This window comes from Engraulis encrasicolus, chromosome 13 (genome assembly GCF_034702125.1).
Source record: "Engraulis encrasicolus isolate BLACKSEA-1 chromosome 13, IST_EnEncr_1.0, whole genome shotgun sequence".
NCBI lineage: Eukaryota > Metazoa > Chordata > Actinopteri > Clupeiformes > Engraulidae > Engraulis > Engraulis encrasicolus.
The window spans coordinates 22,767,077-22,789,042 of record NC_085869.1 but is presented as its reverse complement, the minus strand read 5'-3'; the positions used below and the strand labels follow the sequence as shown (position 1 = coordinate 22,789,042).

The window sequence follows — 21,966 nt, the reverse complement described above, 5'->3', positions numbered from 1 at the left end:
TTATAAAGTTTAGGTATTTTGGCAGGCTCTAGATACAATTCCCCTAAAACCATCAGGACTCCCAAGAGCATATCAGTCTTTTCTAACTTAATTGCTCCCTCAAAAAACTAGATTTTTATCTTGTATTTGTTTATTGCGACCTCCGAGCAGCCTCCTAATTCTTGTAATGATACAATCTTTATTTGAGGATTTTGCTATAGTGTTACATTCTCCCACAGCGCAATACAAGCCAAATGTAGTCTGATAACCTTTTATGAGTTCATTTGCCCAAGCATGGGCAAAAACTGACACTCTGGTATTCTTTATCGTTATTGTGGGTTTTTTAATGACTCCAAATTGTGGCTTTTCTGCACTTTGCTATTGGTAATATAATACACAAGCAATTTTGAATTTGGTCATTTACGACATAATATCTCATGCCTTCTCAAAATGATTCAACGGTTGAGGAAGATTTATTTGTCATTAAAAAACCATGGGGTGACAGGATGATGTCTGCTCAACTTCTTTCCACACTCTTGGCTTCTTCCATGTTATTAAACACTGTCCAGGACCAACTAACCCAGTGGTTCTCAACCTTTTTTTAAGAAGTTAACGCCAAACTCATCACAAGCGTCCCAACGCACCCATTGACCTTATCATAAGCCTGTTAATGCCCCCGTTGGTATTACAAACCCGAATGTAAACCCGGGTGTAAGTAGTCATTGTTGCTATTTACACCGGGGTGTAAGTAGTCATTGTTGATATTTACACCCGGATGTAAGTAGACATTGTTGCTATTTACACCCAGGTCTTCGTAGTCAGTAATGCTATTTCTGTCAGATCCACTCTAGTCAAAAATGAGACGGGAAACAGAGATATATTTCAGAAGCTTTATTTCTGAATGCATACATTTGTGTTTGGGGGTATGGCTCTGTTCGGAGGAAGTTCCCCGGCTTCTCCATGAGCTCCATGGAAGCCAATACAGGGAACAGCATTATCCTCAGGTGGTGTGCCTTCCATTTAGCTGGAAAGGCAAAATACCCCCTAGAACAGAGCAAGCAACAACATTGTTTGACAACGATTAGTCTGGTGGAGCAGGGGAGGTGGTGGGAGCAATTCAAACAGCAAAAAGCAATGACAGGAAAACAATTTCGGTAGTTTAATTCAATATGTATCCAATTGCGAGCGGCAGCTGATTAACCAAAGCGCAGCAGATTAGTGGAGAGAGTTGTATGGGGTTGGGTCTGCGTCAGCCAATAGGCAAAAGGGCGCATTGACTACGTGGTCTGCCAGAACTAACGCAGATTGCTATTTACACCGTCACAGATCCGGGTGTATTGCTTTAGGCACATGCTGCCCAGGTGTAAATAGGCAGTCCGAAAACGGGCAAATAGGCTAATGCCCCCCAATGACAACTAATCACATACCCACCCCCTCCTTCTGAATACCCCACCCCTCTGTCTCCCCAACACCCCCTGGGTGGCTGTAGAGCTGACTGTTGAGAAACACTATGCAGACCGTGCTGTGACCAACCGGTAGGGCACTCGCCTGCCATGCGGCTGACCCGGGTTTGATTCCCGGCCCGGGTCCTTTGCCGACCCCTCCCCGCCTCTCTCCCAATTTGCTTCCTGTCCAACTCTCACACTGTCCTATATACATATATATATATATATATATATATAAAGAGAAACACCAGGCTAATCCATCCAATCTAATGTACAGTAATCTTCTGTAATCTAACGTCTATCATCAATGTTTTCCCTTCTGCAGGTGCCATACTGCTGGACCTGGACCAGACCAGCCTGCCGGGCATTGCTCACTTGATAGTGGAGACCATGATCATCTCGGACCAAATACGGGCTGAAGACCGGGCCAATGTTCTGCGGGCCCTGCTGCTCAAACACAGGTCAGGGAGCGCTAAAAAAAACAAAAACAAAAAAAACAGTATTTCCACCTCCACCTTCCTTGAGATGACCTATTTCAAGCAATAATATAATGGCTCAGTGGAGCAGCTCAGATGTGGAAAACTTGACTTTGTTTAATATAGTGGCAGAAGACAAACATTTCGTCATTGCCATGCCATGACCATGATGGAGATGAGGCAAGGTCGAAACCTTAGTGTTACGTTACCGCACGAATAGGCCAGGCGCGATGCGATTCAAGCGACAGAGCGATACGCACGATTGAAGAGACTACAGTATGTCCGTTACAAGCAGAAGGCAAAGCATTCAAACATTCCCATTGGCTGTGGTCACTGACCTCTCTAAAGTCATTGGCTGTCGCGGCTTGTCGCCGAACCGCGTCATAGAAAGTTGAAAGGATTTCAACTTCAAACTGTCGCGCTCGTCGCGCAAATCGCTCTAGTCTCCAGAATCGCTTTTGTCCCGCGACTCAATACAAAGTCAATTACTTCCATCGCTCGCCTCGCTCTTGTCGCGGTAGGTGTATTTGTGCGGTTAGTATAGACAGCGCATCAACATTGCTATGTCTTGACTCTGGTGAAGATGTGACAACGTCAAAATTAGGGGTGGGTATTGGCAAAGGGTTCACAATTCCATGCGCATCACAATACACATGCGACAATGCGATTCTATCACAATGCATTGCGATATTTACTTCACTTTACACTTAACTTCACTTTACTTTACAGCTTATTTGTCAGCTGCTGTGTTGCATCCATAAGGCGATTTATGTTATTTTATAGCATTTTAGCATCTGGGAGAGAGCTTTATGAAAATAAGTACCGCAATGCATTGTCATGACATGATGATGTTTTCACGCCCCTAGTCAAAATTAGGGGTGGATACTGGCAAGGGGCTCATGTTTCGATGCGCATCACGAAACACATGCCACGATGCGATACTACTGTATCATGATGCATTGCGACACATGTATCATTGTGATTTATTGCGATATTTACTTAATTCATTTTCTTTTTTAACCTTTGCCAACATTATACAACAAAAATCTTGTAAAAATAGTGTATACAAATAAAAGGTTGCAAGTTTCAACATAATAATGATGATGATTTGAAGCTTGGGAGCACTATCACATCATCTCATATGGTTGTTTTCTGGACTAAAGGGTAACGGACTGGACCTCTGCATCACCATACAGTATCATGACTGTGTATCACGATGTATTACGATTCGATTCAACATCGTCACAGCCCTAGTCAAAAATGTTGGTCTTTTAGCACTTTATTAAACGAAAATGAAGTTTTCCACATCTACTCAGGGCTGCTCTGGCAAGCAAGCCTCTTTGTTTTACAGGTCAGGGAGCGTCACACGTCAATAAAGGCCTCCACTAGTTGGGCCCCTATTGATCCACATGAGCCACTGAGTGCTGCTGTACTCTGTTCTACTCTGTTCTGTTCTGCTGTTGCCATTTGCCACCCTCTGTTTGGATCGAAAGACAGATTGCGCAAGCTTGTGATGCTTGCAAATATACACGCATGACCAGTTATGATTTGAATGTACTGTCTGTATCTAGTACCTTTTAAAAGCTCTTCAGTACAGGGTTTTGATGGCATCCATCATTTGACAAAAGAGTCAGGCAGGCAAGCCCCTTGTCAGAAATCATTACTTTCGTTCTTTACTAAGAACACATCCAGCGTACAGATGAAGTCAATTAGCTGCGGCTGGCAGTCGGAGGAGTATGGGATAGGACAGGAGTTTAGTTTCACAGAGAGAGAACTTGACCTTTTTTGGTCTTCCTTGTCTTGTGTTTGAACTATGTAGTCTTTTGTGAACTGCTGTATATGTCTGCCAAACCCTCCCTCCCTCCCTCCTTCCCTCCCTCAATCCCTCCCTCTCCCTCCCTCCCTCTCTCTCTCCTCATCAGACATGAGCGTTTTGTCCGGGTCACTTCACTGGACCCTGCAGTGCCATCCAAATGGTATCTGTGTGTGTGTGTGTACAGTATGTGTGTGTGGGGGTGTGTGGTTGTGCAGATGTGTGTGTGTGTTTGTGTGAGTGTGAGTGCATGCGTACGTGTGTGCGTGTGTGTGGTGTCTGTGTGTGTGTGCAAGTCCGGGTTTCATGTGTGTGTGTGTGTGTCTGTGTTGGTGTGTTGGTATGTGGGCGTACTAGCGACACTAACTGCACTGCTGCGCCCTACCCCACTGGGCTCAGTGGGACACCCTCATGGCTTGCCAAGTTGCCGACCGATGATGATGAGGATGATGATGATGATGTGGTGCTGTGCGATGCTGGTTTTGATTACGGCATACCTTTGGGAAATTAATAAAGCCCATTAATAACACACAGCTGGTGCATGAGGTTAATCAAAAGCGTCGCTTGCTTGGACATTTCTGGGATTTTGTGTGCTATTGTGTGCCATAGATCTGTTACAGCTGAAGCAGTGGGATACTGACTCACTCATCGGGGTGCATGGGGGCTGCTTGGAGGCTGATGTCAGTGTGCTCTGGTAGTGTCACTGTCATTTCTGCTTTAAAAAAAAAAATCCCAGACCTTTCCATGATGATGGTGGTGGTGGTGGGTGGTGAGTGCGCTAGAAAGGCCTCTCTGATTGATTTGAAAGAGCTGGGTTGCATATATTGCAGAGTGCTGTGCTGTGCGGTGCAGTGCCCATACGGCAACATTGATAAAATTGAATAGGCCCTGACACTGACCATGTGAGTCCTCCATGTGAGAAAATAAAAGACGAGAGAGCTGAAATAGTTTTGAAAAAATGGCAGAGGCCCGGGTGGCGGGTGCGGGTCTGTATTAGAAGAAAGTTTCACAGTTTTGCAATGAGTTTTTGCTGCGCGTCTCAGTAACTAGCACACCCTTGCAGATTGAGAACGAAAACTTTTAAATGAAAACTTGAAATGGGCTCTGTATGAGACAGAGAGAAAAAGAAGATCGAAAAAGTTTGAGACTCTTTTTGCGGCGAATCAGTAGTGCCATCAAAATGCCACCTCTCACTTGCTCTCGAAGAGACGGACTTTACCTAGGAAAACCTAGGCAATTGCCTAGGGCCCTGACAAAATCTGCCCTCCTAAGGGGCCCCAAACTGTCACACCAGTCGCGATAAACACACAAAAAAGTAGGACTGATCTTAATTTGTCACTTATCAAGTCAAGTCAAGTCAGCTTTATTGTCAATTTGTTAACATGCACTGGTCATACAAAGAATTGGGAATTATGTTTCTTACTTTCCCATGCAGACATAGACATACTTTAGGTATAGAGATAGACAGTATCGACATAGACAGTACACATGCAGTTCACATAGAGTACCTATGTAAAGTAATCGAAGATATATACAAGACAAAACTCTAAAAATGCTTATTGGTCATGTGTTTAAAGAATGACTTTTTGAGGGCCCCATGTGTATATTTTTGCCTTGGGCCCCAAAACGGCTAGATCCTCCCCTGCTCCCAGACATAGGCTCATTTACGAGGGGCCGGTTTGGCCGTCCTCGGGCCCGCCGTGTGGAGCGGAGCAGAGCAGAGCCACCCCAGGCCAGATGGCAGCACCTGTTCCCATTTAGAGGGGATCACTGTAGAGGCCTGCGCTGCCCAGCAATAAAACACTCCCACGCAAGCACACGTGCACACACACACACACACTGCCTGCCTGCCTGCCTGCTTGCGCACACACACACTGACACACACACACACACACACTCTTTCCACACAGGCACACGGGCACATTCACACACACAGACATGCTCACAAATGCAGACATACGCACACTCATGCACACACACATACACGCACACATGCATATGCAGGCACGCACACATAGGCATGCACGTACGTACGCACGCACGCACGCACACACATGCACGTACGCACGCTCACACACACACACATATACACACACACACTAACAAACGTGCACACATGCATACATGCTAACATAAATGTGCATACATTCAGATAAACACTCAGACAAACACATTTACACAGAAACATCTGTGCAAAAACATTATTTACACACACACACACACACACACACACACACACACACACACACACACACACACACACACACACACACACACACACACACACACACACACACACACACACACACACACACACACACACACACACACACACACACACAAATCTCTCGCTCTCGCTCTCTCTCTCTCACACACACACACATACAGACCTGCATTGACTCAAACGCACACAGAGGCACGCATTCACCACAAAGTGTACACACACACACACACACACACACACACACACACACACACACACACACACACACACACACACACACACACACACACACACACACACACACACACACACACACACACACACACACACACACACACACACACACACAAGCCATCAATGACAGCTCAATTTGCAACATTTCCCATAATCTCATCAAGGCCTTTTCCATGGGAAAGAAGCCACTAATTAGTGGCCCATTCCAAGATATGCATTTATGATGTGGAAAGAAATACTTCAAGGTGCAGTATAACCTAGCGTGGCGTTTAGTCATGCCACTTTATAAGATCTCCTGAAATTTCAGGGGAGCACAAATCCTTTTTTGTGTCACACCTTTGCTCTTTGTCGAGGTTGTTTTCTAAGAATTTTGCTAAGCTTTAGCTCACTTACGCACTTTAGCTCTTTCTCTACTTCTCTCTCTTTCTCTCTCCTTCTGTTTCTCTTATTGTCCTCCCCTCTGTTTCTGTCATGCACACACTCACAAACACGCACGCATGCCGGCAGGCAGGCAGACAGGCACACACACACACACACACACACACACACACACACACACACACACACACACACACACACACACACACACACACACACACACACACACACACACACACACACACACACACACACACACACACACACACATACACATACACACACACACAGGATCACACACAGACTTTTTTAGTTTAGTTTGGTTTAGTTTAGTGAACCTGTGGCGCTGGGCTGAGTGGCTGTCAGGGCCAGTGCCTAACGGGGGCCTAATGAGCGCAGGGCTGGGCTGATGTCACTGGCTTTGGAAGGCGGCGGAGTGATGAAACTGTCTTAGCGAGGCGTCGACCCGCAGCAACACTCTGCTCCATCTGGTCTCCCCCTCACGCCTCGCCAGACTTCGAGGGAGAGAGAGAGAGAGAGAGAGAGAGAGAGAGAGAGGGAGGGAGATGAGGGAAAGGGAGAGAGAGAGAGAGAGAGAGAGAGAGAGAGAGAGAGAGATGAGGAAAAGGGGGAGAGGGGGAGAGAGAGAGATAGAGAGGGAGAGAGAGAGAGAGAGAGAGAGAGAGAGAGAGATGAGGAAAAGGGAGAGAGAGAGAGAGAGAGAGAGAGATGAGGAAAAGGGAGAGAGAGAGAGAGGGAGAGAGGAGGGAAAGGGAGAGGGAGAGATGAGGGAAAGGAAGAGAGAGATAGAGAGAGGGGGGGGATGGGGGAAGGGAGAGAGAGAGAGAGAGAGAGAACTACCCAGCTCTGTCTCCACTAAAAGCACATATCAGCCACGACTTGAGACATGGCCTCTCACACTCTTAAGTTATGTCTCTGAGGTCTGCTGCAGTTACCCAGAGTGCTTATTTCTCCTCCCCATCAAATAAACCCCCTTGATGCGCTGGAGACGAGTATTTATATTTTGTTGTTTTTAAGGTTGTCTTTTATTGATCGGTCTGGCACATATCATGTCCCGAAATGACTTGAGATATGCGGTCTTGGGTTTTTGTCAGTTTCAGTGTTTGTGTTGGGAGATATGGTTTGCTGTTTTGGTTTGCAAATCTCTTAAACAGCGAGGCGAAAGCTGCCTTTTCGAGTATCTATTATGCACAATCAAGAGGGATTTTTTCCTTTCCTAGCTGGGCTTAAAGTCAACACAGTAATCTCCGTTATTGTCCCTGGAAAGAGTGAGAGAGTGATTTATTGCTGGCCTTACTGGCCATTGCAGAGAAGCAGTAGAAAGTCGACGCAGGGTTGATTAATCTAACAGGCTATTCATTCACTCATCACCCTTTAAAAAAAAATCTATAAATATATATATGAACTGCTTCGTTGCAAAATGACGAATATCCGTTTTGGAACATTTTGGGAAATAGTCATTTTTGTATTGGGCATTGCACTACAGTGCGTTGCATTGCAAAATACGTTGTATATTGATTTCAAAAGTACAGGTATGTTCTCACAATATTTGAATGGCAAGAATTCACACATACGTAGACGATCGGACGTCTGATCAGTCATTTCCAATAATAAAATACAACAGTAAAAAAAATAGCGCCATTGATGTCATTTTGCAATGAACCTCTTCATATACGTATTTGTGTCGCGTTTTGTCTCATTTTTTTGTTTCCTCAACTCACATGCCTTTCTGTGTCCTTCTACGTATTCTACAGCCACCCAAACGATGAGAAAGAGGGCCTTTTCCACCGCAACCACTCCACCAACAGCCTGGGCAGCTTCCGCAACCATAACCACATGCCGGACACCGCACTGCCCCTGGTGTCCACCGAGGACCACTCCTCCAGACGCAGCAGCAAGGCGGCCTCGGCCACGGTGGACCACGATAAAGAGGTGGTTGGTAGCTTATTTGTGAGTGGTGGTTTGGCCTTCGCGCACTCTGCTATGTTGTCACATAGGGGCTCGGAGTTCCAGAGAGTTAACGCACGCACATGGCGTGCCATGTATGTGGGTTTTTTTTCCGAATGGGATGAACAGGCACACAGTTATGCGAGATAATCCCCACCGTCGCCTGCACTGGTACAAGGGGCATGGCATGACGTTAAAGTAGTGGCCCCTCTGTGCCAGGCAGGAGTGACGAGCGGGATCTCTCGGAGCTGTGTGCCTGGCATTCGTGCGGTAACGCGTGCTGGATATCTGAAGCCTTGCGCCAGATTGTGTTGTACTGTGTACAGTGACTTGTGTGTAGTAGAGTTAGTTCAGTAGTAGTTCTAAGTGCTTTCAGTCCATCAGTGTTGCCAGATATGTCTGATCAAATCCAGCCCAAAATGTCCTCAAAAACCGCCAGGAGCCGCTAAATTCCGCCCGATTTCAACAAATTGCATTGATTTCTACGGGCATAAAACTGCAGGAAAAAAAACGGCAAATGGCCTATTTGTCCCGTTTTTACACACAGACGACTATCCCAAGCAGCCCAATTGGGCGGGTAACCGCCCAATCTGGCAACACTGCAGTCCATCCGACCAGAGAGAGAAAAGCTCTCTGGGCTCCCCCACATGTGCTCCATTAGAGCGTTTCTGTCAGCCTACTACAGGTGCTTCTTGTTAAAACTTCTTGATGCATTAGCTGTGAAACATTTAATGTTCCCCTTGGCTTCGAAATGTTGGCAAATTTGGAACAGCCCATAAAAATCGTTACAAAACGTTAAAAGAAAAAAAAAATCTAGTCGTCGTAGTAAATTGATTGAAAGCGATTTACCATTCGCTGTCTTTGTCACCTGAAGTCCTTGATTCCCCGTCCCGTCCTCCACAGTAGGAGATAGGGGGCAGGTGTGTAGCCTCATTAGACTGTGTGGAGGGAGCCCAGTGGTCAGCAGTAACATCAGCAGACTACAGTCCGTGCTGCCTCCCCAGCACTGTTGCCAGATGGAAAATACTGACTTATCGTACCAAAACATCAAATTTATTGTTTTTTGGGGGGATTTTTGGGAGAACAATATCGTATAAGACCCAAATTGTTGTTTCAATGCATCTAAATGAACTGAATGACAACTCTTAAAGGGACACTGTGCAGGAAATGGTCAAAAAAGGTACTGCAACTATGCTGCTTATTGAAATTGGGCTGCCTATTGCCAAATTTGATCTTTACATGAAAGTTTACTAAGTATTTAACAAATATTTTCTAGTATGGTCCAAGTACAGTCATTTTTGCAGCTAAAAAAGGCTATTTTTGGAAATTCAAAATGGCGGACCATGGAGAAGATCCCCCTTTTCATGTAAGAAAAGTGCAATTTCTCCAGTCATAATGAAAACTTAGAATTTGATGCTGGTGGTAAGTAGTCATGAAAAAGGTAACATTAGTGAATGGGCAGCATGAATTCTGGAAATAAACAAGTAAAAATCTCACACAGTGTCCCTTTAAATTATCGTACATCATGTTTTTTAGATCATACAAAATGGACAAAATGATGGTACAAATACGATAAGTATCGTACATCTGGCAACACTGCTCCCCAGCTTCCCTCCCTCTGACCAGGGTAAACCGTTTGCAGTAACATCAGCACTTCAGCCTACAGTCCGTGCTGCTTCCCCATCTTCCCTCCCCCTGACCAGCGGAAACCGTTTGCCTGTGCTGCCTGCCTGCCTGCCTGCCTGTCTGCCTGGTCTCTAGCTAGAGTTTTTTCCTCCATTGCCACCGCTTCTACAAAAAAGTAATCATCTTGAATGTCGCTCACTTTTTTTCCTGACCACTCGTTTGCTTTTTATCTTTTATTATTGTTATTGTATAAAAAAAGAAAAATCTCCATCCGATGGCCGCTCACGCCGATCACGCGGCAGCCAGGTCCATGAAGCTGATGGCCAAGATCCCCAAAGACGCGGAGGCCACCGTGGTCCTAGTGGGTAAGGAAATCCTTTAGCACTCCACTTCCTTCCTCCCTTCAAGACTGGACCGGTACCAAAAAACGGCCCGGGCATTTTTTTTGTCATAGACCACCAGGCCCTCACTCAGCCCCCCTGCTTTTCTACAATACTACAGGAATGATGATGATGGGGGCAGCCAGTTAAGGAGATGGACTTTAGATCACAGGGTTGCAGGTTCAAATCCCAACCTTACACTCCCTATCTCACTCTATGGCTGATGTGCCCTTGAGCAAGGCACTGAAACCCACACTGCTCTAGGGACTGTAACCAATACCCTGAATCGCTTTGGATAAAAAGCGTCAGCTACTGTAAGTGTAATGATGAGATGGTGATGTTATGATTCGTTCAGTCCATTGTCTAATTTAAAGATAGGCCAATGGATTGCCCCATCAAAAATGAGGGGCCAGTTTCTATGGTAAAAATAAAATCAAATAAACAAACAAACAAAAAACAACAGCATGGGCCCCTAAGGACTGTTGCCCCCTCCCCGGGAAAATACCCTGTTCGCCAAACTACCAGTCCAGCCCTGCCTCCCTTCAGGCCTTCGGTCTTTCATTCCTTCCTTCCTTTGCTCTCGTTCTTCGCATCTGCCTCCAGGACAAAAGGGGTTCATGCTGTCACCAAAGAGGCTTGTTTATGGGGCTCAAGTTTGTCCGGCTCGCGTTGCATTTGGATCATGAAAGCATAGCTAGTAGTGGCGAAACAATGCACAGCACTGAGGGTCACAGTGGTTTTGAAGTCGGCAACGATTACTCTGGATATGTTCCCGACCATAACCCGAAAGGCGCTTCCATGGAGGAAGTCGTGTAGTTGAGGCATTGTTAAGTCTGCTCACTGGGACGGGGTATGTTTTAGCAAAAGCTTGTATCCTCATGTCACCTCACCTGGGTGAATGCTGGGTCTTTGTGAGTGTGTGTGTGTGTGTGTGTGTGTGTGTGTGTGTGTGTGTGTGTGTGTGTGTGTGTGTGTGTGTGTGTGTGTGTGTGTGTGTGTGTGTGTGTGTGTGTGTGTGTGTGTGTGTGTGTGTGTGTGTGTGTGTGTGGGTGTGTGTGTGTGTGTGTGTGTGTGTGTGTGTGTGTGTGTGTGTGTGTGTGTGTGTGTGTTTGGGTGTGTGTGTGTGTGTGTGGAGTGTGTGTGGTGTGTGTGTGTGTGTGTGTGTGTTGTGTGTGTGTGTGTGTGTGTGTGTGTGTGTGTGTGTGTGTGTGTGTGTGTGTGTGTGTGTGCGTGCGTGCGTGCGTGCGTGCGTGCATGCGTGCGTGCGTGTGTGTGTGTGCCCGCATGTCTGTGTGTGCGTGTGTGTATGTGTACAGGATGCATGGAGTTCCTCGAACAGCCTGCCATGGCCTTCGTCAGGCTCAACGAATCGGTTCTGCTGGAGTCGGTCCTGGAGGTGCCAGTGCCGGTCCGATTCATGTTTGTGCTGGTGGGGCCTCCACAATCCAACATGGACTACCATCAGATCGGACGCTCCTTCTCAACACTCATGTCTGACAAGGCAAGGGAACGTTCCCGTCATACTTTTTATGTCTGTAATAATAATTCCACAGACTTTGGCAAAAGTTTGTTGCACCCCGTTTGATCCTGTACACACACAGTACACTAACTCCATTAAACTCAATTGAATTTCCCAGAACTTCCACGAGGTAGCCTACTTTGCCGACGACCGCCAAGACCTGTTGAACGGCATCAACGAGTTCCTAGACTGCAGTATTGTGATTCCCCCCTCGGACGTGGAGGGCAAGGACCTCCTCAAGACGGTGGCCTCCTTCCAGAAACAGATGCTGCGCAAGAGGAAAGAGAGGGAGCAGAAGAAGTGTCAGAGCACCGCGCCCAAAACCGAGCAGGAGACCAAGGGTAAATATTGCCTCTCTTTTTAAAAAATAAAAAATAATTAATTTTTTGGGGAACTTTTTATGCCTTTGTTGTGACTGGACAGTTACAGAGGGACAGGAAATGAGCGGGGAGAGAGAGACGGTGAATGTTTGGCAAATGACCCGGGACCGGGAATCGAACCCAGCGGGTTGCCGGCGTAGTAACCCAGTGCCCTACCGTTAGGCCACTGCAGGGCTGAATATTGCCTCTAAAAATCTCAGTGGCGTTTGGCGTTGTCTTCCTGTGTTTTTCTGTCTTATTTTCAGTCAATAAACCACACAGAATGGCCCTTGTTTCTGGCAGCGTGGCTAAAGACCAACATTGGCATATTGGTTTTTCATGTTATTTTGACAGCTATTAACATTTTTCATTTACGATGACCACCGTGCAACAACGTGTCTCTTCCTCTGCCAGTGTAATCATTTCACACCGATCGGCCACCGCATTTCTCGTCGGCTTAGTCAGCTATGCTTGTCATTATGTCGAGAACGGAAAAACGAGACGAGACACGACATGACATCTTGCCTCCTTGCCACACGTCGACCGTGAAATGAGGCTCCTTTGGGCCCTGCCGCGGCCAACCGTTAGGGCACTCGCTTGCCATGCGGATGACCCGGGTTTGATTCTCAGCCCAGGTCATTTGCCGACCCCTCCCCGTCTCTCTCCCCTATTTGCTTCCTGTCCACCTCTCAAACTGTCCTGTCAATTAAAGTCATAAAAGACCAAAACAAATCTTCAAGAAAAAAATAAATGAGCCCCCTTTTTTGTTTGTTTACTAGAAATGAGCGCGGAGGAGCAGGAGGAGGAGGAGGACGTGCTGTCCGTGGACCCGCTCAAGCGCTCCGGCATCCCCTTCGGAGGCCTGATCCACGACATTCGCCGCCGCTACCCCCACTACATGAGCGACCTGAAGGACGCCATAGACTCCCAGTGCCTGGCTGCTGTCATCTTCATCTACTTTGCAGCGCTGTCGCCCACCATCACCTTCGGGGGTCTGCTGGGTGAGGGCTGCAACCTTATGGCCTGGCTATTGACACTACGAAATGCTGCGAATGTTGGTCTGGCATACTGTAGTTGCCTTGTAAAGCCTTGTCCTCTGAGAGAGGGGCTTAACCCAATTTATGCCTAGAATTCTAAGAAATGTCAACGACTAATGCAACATATTTCTGAGCAGATGTTGCTGTTTGACCATTTATGATTTTGCATTTATAATGTGACAGCCCTACCGTAAACCCCATTAAAATGCTTGAGTATAATAGGCTCTGATTTAAGGCAAGATTTTAATGTCACATGATAGCCAAAAGCATCCTAGCTTTGTGCCTTGACAAAGTTGCTTTACAATTGACATGGTTTTGTAATAGCTGACCCTAGTCTGTCTGATGCAGGAGAGAAAACGCAGGGCATGATGGGAGTGTCGGAGCTCATCATCTCCACGGCAACTGTTGGGGTGGTATTCACCCTGTTAGCTGGTCAGCCGCTGCTTATCACTGGATTTTCTGGACCACTGCTCGTCTTTGAGGAGGCTTTCTACAAGGTATTAAGCATTGATCACTTCTGTATTGTATTACCCTTATTGTTTGTATTGGCCACACCTTGGATACATAAATAAAAGATTTTATAAACGTATTACTATACCACCTGTCATGCGTTCACCTGTGGCAGAGGTAAGGGTCATTGGTTGCATTCAAGGTCATAGGTTCGTCTACGATAATAATATAAAAAAATAGCCATAGTTCAGAACGCATTTGCAATGTATCTGTGGATGGGCAATATACTGTAAAGTAATGAGTAGAATGTTTGCAATTGTACTAAAAACAACATGTAGAGTATGTCCTAGTTTGGGCAGTAGAGCACAGAGTTGCAGGTTCAAATCCCGCCCTTACCTCTCCCTACACCTCCATCCATGGCTGAAGTGCCCTTGAGCAAGGCACCTAACCCCACATTCTTCTTGACATCGGCTGTTCTGTGTGGTGGATTCTCCTGCAGTTCTGCCAGTCCCAGGGCTTCGAGTAGCCTGGGCGAATAGCCGACTGTTGACTCCGTCAATCAGTCTGGCAAAAGCCATGAGGTAATCCGTCTCTGTAGATGATGGGAGATGGTCTGATCTTACTCTATCATTTAAATTAATTGAAGTTCCAAACTCAAATTAAACCCCATATTGTGCTTTATTAGCATGCCTGTTACGTTTTAGCGTCGCAAAAGCATACAAATAACAAAACGAAAGTGTGAAAATAGCTACCTTAACCAATCAGTAACGGAGCTCGCGGGTGAGTTCTACGTCACCACTCTCAACTGTTTGCTGATTGGCTCAACACTGACAAAATCGAGCTCGAGGCTTTTGCCAGACGATGTGCGGAGCCAAAATCTTTGGGTGGAGTACATGGATGGCGTCGCCACGCCAGGCTAGGCTTCGAGTACCTGACAGGTCGGGTTTTGTTGGTATTGATTGTTCTGGTTCTGGTTCTTGTCCAGTTCTGCCAGGCTCAGGGCTTCGAGTACCTGGTGGGCCGGGTGTGGATTGGCTTCTGGCTCATCTTCATTGTGCTGGTGATGGTGGCGGCCGAGGGCAGCTTCCTGGTGCGCTACATCTCCCCCTTCACCCAGGAGATCTTCGCCTTCCTCATCTCCCTCATCTTCATCTACGAGACCTTCTCCAAGCTCTTCAAGGTGGTCACCTTTCTAAACTTACTTTTAAACATTTCTTGAGGTTACAGAGTAGCCTCTTATTGCAGATGGGGGCGCTGGCGGGCCTATTCACTTTTTGCTGAAAATACTCAACTATTTCACAACAAGATTACTATGACAGTACCGGTAGCCTAAAACAGATCGAGACATAGCCATTACTATTTTGGCGACAGTAAGGTTATAACATAGGCTCTGCGCTAAGGGGTAAGGTAATGTAATGTAGGTTTCTAAGCTACTAACCAGTGTTTAAGCTTCAGATAGCAGAGTCTGCCAATACACTTCATATCGTATTTTAGTTTTTGAACCCTTCATCTATGAACCCTCCCCAAACTCTAAACGCTTTCTGTCATCTATTTGATGAAATAACAGCATGTATTTCTTTGATGTTTGTTCCAGGAGCTATACGTTATAGCCATTTGTGCATACTGTAAATGTGTAATACTTTATGATGAGAGTTTTTTTTGCTTTGTTTATTGCTTACAGGTGTTTCAGGAGCATCCTTTGATGAAAACCTACCCACTCTCAAGTAGCATCCCACAGTTTGACCCTGAACACCCAGAGATCGAGTTGCCTCTGCGCAACCAGCCCAACACAGCTCTGCTCTCCCTGGTGCTCATGTTTGGAACCTTCTTTGTGGCCTTCTTCCTACGAAAGTTCCGGAACAGCAGGTTCCTGGGAGGAAAGGTAAAAAAAAAAATCATGCTTGAAAAACCTTGAATTGAACCTTCCTTTCTCTTCGTTTGAGTTTTTTTAGGCTTTTATTGCTTCTCTCTGAAGACACTCTTGAGGATATGTAACCTTGTAGTGATGCACACTGATCCACCAGTGGAACACTTCAGCATTCTTCAAGATAAGAAGTACCATAGGCTTAGTAGTGCCGTACAACACACAGTGTCTATAGTAATACATTATGACTTGGTCGTTGCCATTCTGTTAACAAAATTATAACAGGCCCAGCGTCATCAACACATTAACATGAAACCCTTTTTTGATGCTTCATTCTGAAGGCTAGAAGAATCATTGGTGACTTTGGGATCCCCATCTCCATCCTCTTCTCTGTGATTGTGGATTACTCCCTCCCTGAGACCTACACGCAGGTAAAGCAAAAAAAAAAAGCAAAGTCATACATATCAGCCTCAACCCTGCAGCGTTTTGTGGCGCCTTAGCAGCTGTGCAGTAGCCTCCTCTTAAATCACACTGTAGCTGCCAGTCCTTTATAGAGCTTCCCTAACTCTCTCTCTCTTTCTCTCTCTCTCTCTCTCTCTCTCTCTCTCTCTCTCTCTCTCTCTCTCTCTCTCTCTCTCTCTCTCTCCCTCTCCCTCTCTCTCTCTCTCTCTCTCTCTCTCTCTCTCTCTCTCTCTCTCTCTCTCCCTCTCCTTCCTCTCCACCCTCCTCCTCCTCCCAAACTGTTATTAAATATTACACTGTAATTGAACCCAGCTTTTCGTTTTAGGCTTGTATTAGTTTGTGGTAAATGCTTGGCGCAGCCGGGGCCTCGAGAGCCCTGCAGGCTCCCGGGACTGCAGAGTTGGGAGTGAGTAGAGTTGAGTGAGTGAGCTTGTGTTCTTGCGGTTTTTGCAGAAGCTCAACGTGCCCTCGGGTTTCTCGGTCACATCTCCCGACAAGCGAGGCTGGTTTATAAGCCCCTTCGGCGATAAACAGCCCTTCCCTGTCTGGATGATGGGAGCCTCGGTGGTGCCTGCCCTCCTGGTCTTCATCCTCATCTTCATGGAGACCCAGATCACCACGTGAGTAGGACAGACAGACCATCACTAATAGAGCAGTGTTTCTCAACAGGGGCGCTACAGCCCCCCAGGGGGCGTTGGGGAGCCCTATGGGGGGCGTTGGGACGGACACAACTCAGTGGGGGCGGGGCTTAGTCACCATTGGTCCATTAGTCTATTTTATTTTCCAATACTAAGGGGGCATTGACAGCCTTATGATTAGGCCAGGGGGCGTTGGGAGGCTTATGAGGCGTTTGTTCAAAAAAGGTTGAGAACGACTGCTATAGAGAGAAGCCCTACTGACCAAATGTGCCCCCCCCCCCCCTTTCTATACCGATTAACCTGGCCCTGTGTTTTTTTGGGTAAATCTGCTTGGTCAGAAGGGTCTTCTTATTTTTTAAAATGTTTTGTTAAGTAAACTACTAACCACTATTTTTCTTTAAGCTGAGTCTATCCAGCCCTCATATATCATAATGTGGTTTCTGGTCTTGAGCAGGGGGCCGCACCACCCCATCCCACCCCACCCCAACCCCAACCCCAACCATGTAATGTTACAGTGTGTGTAATGTCATGTGGTGCCAAATCACAAACACAGGCGTGCCACTACACAGCAAGAAGAATGCCTTGTTCGCTCCATTGCTCCTGTGCTGTAGTGTGTACACCAGTGGTTCTTGCTTTGTCTTGCTTGCTTGCGTGCTACTATACCATGCCAATGCCTTGCTTCGGTAACACTTTATAATAATGGATGCAAAAAAGCATTATAGAAAAGACTTAATAAATAATTAAGTATTGATGAACAAAACATTAACAAATGTTTGTAAATGACTAGGAAATGTTAACAAATGTTTGTAAATGACTAGGAAATGTTAAGTTAATATCTTATATTTATCAAACATTTACAAATGGCTTGTAAATGAATAAAATATTCTGTTATAAGGTATGTAAAATCTTGTATATATTATTTGTAGATATTTTATAAAGCATTAATAAAACTTAGTTAGTGATAAAAAAACATTTGTTCATGTTTCGTTCATCATTAGTAAATTATTTACTAAGTCTTTACTACGCAGACATTATTATGAAGTGTTACCCTTGCTTCTAGCCCACCCGTTACCACAACTGTAACCCCCCCCACACACACACACACTGCCCTCTACTCTACAGGCTGATTGTGAGCAAGAAGGAGCGCCGCCTAGTGAAAGGCTCCGGCTTCCATCTGGACCTGCTGCTGATCGTGGTGCTGGGCGCCTTCTGTCCGCTGTTCGGCCTGCCCTGGCTGACCGCGGCCACCGTGCGCTCCGTCACCCACGTCAACGCCCTGACGGTCATGAGCAAGGCCACGGCGCCCGGGGAGAAGCCCATGATCCAGGAGGTGAAGGAGCAGAGGGTGACGGGCGTCTGCGTCTCCATACTCGTCGGTGAGGGGGCCAATGTTGTCTAAAATTATAGTTATTAAAATGATGTGTTATTATATTAAATTAACCCATGAAGACATGGTGTAATACATTTGCTGTTACCAGAATGACAATGACCAAGTCGTAGTACATTACTAAAGGCCCTTGAGGAACTTGAGGGTTTTATTATTGAGCAAAGAGATGATCTGCAGACATACATGTGTCTATATACTACAGGTATTTGCTCAATTTTGTTTCATTTGGAAAACCTTTTCAGCAAAGATTGATTCATAGTACCTTGTAAACTTTAAGAAGTGCACTGCACAACTTTCCTCAGAAGAGGCTTTTGGATGTGCACTCATTTCTGACAGGCCATTGTTTTGATAATGACACCTGTGAAAAATGACAGATAAATTCACAGATAAGATGACGAACTAGGAAAATTGTCGATGTTTACCTGGTTAACTTAAAGTCCACAACACAACTTTCATAAGATGTTTGTTTCCCTGCTGCCTAACAAACTTGTTCAGTGACTGTACAGCACAGCATGCACCCAAACGTCAAACGTCAAACGTCACTTCTTAATGAGATTAAGAATAAACTTCTCAGAAACGTCAGATGACTCACACAGTTGTTGCTTGCTGCTGGTTGTTGCTTGCAGGCATGTCGATCGTGATGACAGATCTGCTGCGCATCATCCCTCTGGCGGTGCTCTTTGGCATCTTCCTCTACATGGGCATCACGTCCCTGACTGGCATCCAGCTCTACGAACGCATCACGCTGATGGTCACCCCCGCCAAGCACCACCCCGACCACATCTATGTCACCAAGGTAAGGTGCTAGCCAAGACCACATCTATGTCCAGGCCTGCTGACGAGGGGGGACAGAGGGGTATGTTGTCCCGGGCCCAAGTAGATAGGGGTCCCAGAATTGGGTCCCCATTACATTGTATGTATTGTATAGGGGGGCCTAGCAAAAGCTGTCAGCAAGGCTATGTCTCCAAGGTAAGGCGCTAGCCAAGCACCACCCCTACCACATCTACTGTATGTCTCCAAGGTAAGGCGCGATAGCCAGGGACATTATATTACTCTGGGCGGAAGCCAAAAGACAAGTGCTACACAAGCATGCACATGCAGGCAGACAAATACTACAAGTGACATAGAAAGACACGCCTGCACACACACACACACACACACACACACACACACACACACACACACACACACACACACACACACACACACACACACACACACACACACACACACACACATACACGGACGCACGCATGCACACACACACACACACACACACACACACACACACACACACACACACACACACACACACACACACACACACACACACACACACACACACACACACACACACACTTCACAGATACAAACAGACTTAAGTTTGTTATGTTTGCATGATTGATGACGTGATGTTTTTGTTGACTTTCTTTCTGGCCCCTTCCAAATGGACAATTGCCTTGCTTGCACATGATCAAGACCTATCACACCATCACTCATCTTGTCCTCGTGAGGGAGGAGACTTTTGTCAAAGTGCCCACTAGGTGGTGCCCAAGCCATGACATTACCCTGATTCTCTTAAGTAAGGCAGAGTGCTTCATACTCATAGCAGTCAGATTAGATTATTGTTTCTCAACAGGGGCTCTACAGCCCCCCCAGGGGCCTAGTTGGCCTTGGGGGGCATTAGTCTATTTCATTTCTTTTAATACTAAGAGGGGCGTTGTCAGGCTTATGGTGGGGTCAATTGGGCGTTGGGAGGCCTCTGATGAGGTCCTGGGGGGCGTTTCTTCAAAAAAAGCTGGATTAGATGGTTCAGTTGGGCTCTGAGGGCACATCTGACCACATGAGCAAGGCCATAATACAAGAACACAACCTGGCAACTCTAGTAGATACATCAGCGCACTGTGGCCCACCCTCCTAGTTATGATGTGTTTTCATGCTTGTTGCTCACCGTGATCGTCTACAGTACATTGTACTGCCATAGCCTGGGAAATCCCATGCTGCTTTGCACAATGGTTGAATGGCTGAATTTCTAGCAACTGTAGCTACAGTGAGGAGAATAAGTATTTGATCCCTTGCTGATTTTGTTGGTTTGCCCACCAATAAAGACATGATCATTCTATAATATTAATGATAAAATGTATTATAATATAGAGAGACAGAATATCACAAAGAAAATCCAGAAAATAACTTAAAAGAATATACTTTAATTGATTTGTATTCCATTGAGGAAAATAAGTATTTGACCCCTCTAGTCAAAGAAGACAAAATATTTGGTGGCAAAGCCCTTGTTTTCTCATACAGAGGTCAGATGTTTCTTTCAGTTAATGACAATGTTTGTGGATATATTAGAAAGGATTTTTGTCCACTTTTCTTTGCAGATCATCTCTAAATCACTTAAGTTGTATGACTGTAGCTTGCCAAATGGGAGCTTCTGTTCCCTTCACAGGATTATTATAGGGTTAATGTTTGGAAACTGTCTAGGCCACTTCGTGACCTTAATGTGCTTCTGCTTGAGCTACTCCTTCGTTGCTTGGGCTGTATGTTATGGATTATTATCATTTTGGGAGGCCAATCCATGACCCACCTTCAGTCTAGTGGTGGTGGGAAAGAGGTTGGCATGCAGCATTGTACGTTTACATGCCTCCCTCCATCCATTTCTTGACGATGTGAAGTTGTCCTGTGTCTTGGCCAGACAAACAACCTCAAAACATAATGTTACCACTTTCATTTATGATGTTGGAGAAAGTGTTGTTCTTGGGATCATAGGCAGCATTTCTCTTCCTCCAAACACATCGAGTTTTGTTAATGCCAAACAGTTTGATTTTGGTGTCATCTGATTCCAGCACCTCCCAATCATATCCTAATCCAGTTTGACGTTCATTGGCAAACCTCAGGTGAGCCTGAACAGGTTCCTTCTGAAGCCGGGGTACCATACATGCACTGCAGGATTTTAATCCGCTGTGGTATCAAGTGTTTCCAATAGTTTTCTTAGTGATTGAGGTCCCAGCTGCCTTGAGATCATTTCCTAGCTCCTCCCATACCGTTTTAAGGTGCTTTAGCTCCTTTTTTCTGATTATTAAATTCCCACAAGGTCAAATCTTGTATGGAACCAGAGACAGGCCTAAGATTGATGATTGATAATCATTGTGTTTGTCCTAAAATTGGGAAGAAATGCACCAACAGTTTGCTCACTAATATGCAGGAGTCCATTTCAGCCTTGTGAGTTCTAAAATCTTGTCCCTGATATCCTTTGACAGCTTTTTGGTCTGTCCCATGTTGGCGAGTTTAGTTTGATTGATTGACTGATTCTATGGACTGATTCTGCAGATTCAATGTGTCTTTTGTGCAGGTTACTATTAACAGGTGTGTTCAATTCAGATAACAGGTTAATTGGAAGTGCCATTTGATCTGCTGGATCAGAACTCTTAATGGTTGGCAGGGGATCAAATACTTATTTCCCTCAAGTAAATATAAATTAATTATTATATATTCTTTAGAGTTAATTTCTGGATTTTCTTTTTGATATTCTGTCTCTCCATATTAGAATACATATTATCATTAACATTAAAGACTGATCATGTCTTTATTAGTGGATAAAACAACAAAATCAGCAAGGAATCAAATACTTATTCTCCTCACTGTATATTCTAACATCTATAGGCCACACTCTGGTCAAGACCTCCCTTACATACATTATGTTCTGTTCAATACCACTCCTCTCTGC

At 45.6% G+C, this 21,966-nt stretch overlaps 1 protein-coding gene across 1 annotated transcript in view; it reads left to right on the top strand.

The window, feature by feature from the left end:
• slc4a3 (solute carrier family 4 member 3) overlaps positions 1–21,966 on the top strand; it is an 81,451-nt gene that overhangs the window by 55,941 nt on the left and 3,544 nt on the right. The window contains exons 8-21 of the mRNA XM_063213470.1: positions 1,750–1,885; positions 3,823–3,876; positions 8,325–8,502; positions 10,403–10,508; positions 11,840–12,024; positions 12,161–12,383; positions 13,181–13,402; positions 13,787–13,935; positions 14,874–15,068; positions 15,570–15,770; positions 16,094–16,183; positions 16,668–16,834; positions 17,975–18,228; positions 18,866–19,035. Of these exons, the coding sequence (XP_063069540.1) occupies positions 1,750–1,885; positions 3,823–3,876; positions 8,325–8,502; positions 10,403–10,508; positions 11,840–12,024; positions 12,161–12,383; positions 13,181–13,402; positions 13,787–13,935; positions 14,874–15,068; positions 15,570–15,770; positions 16,094–16,183; positions 16,668–16,834; positions 17,975–18,228; positions 18,866–19,035 (2,330 nt within the window). The remainder of the gene's footprint in view (positions 1–1,749; positions 1,886–3,822; positions 3,877–8,324; positions 8,503–10,402; positions 10,509–11,839; positions 12,025–12,160; positions 12,384–13,180; positions 13,403–13,786; positions 13,936–14,873; positions 15,069–15,569; positions 15,771–16,093; positions 16,184–16,667; positions 16,835–17,974; positions 18,229–18,865; positions 19,036–21,966) is intronic.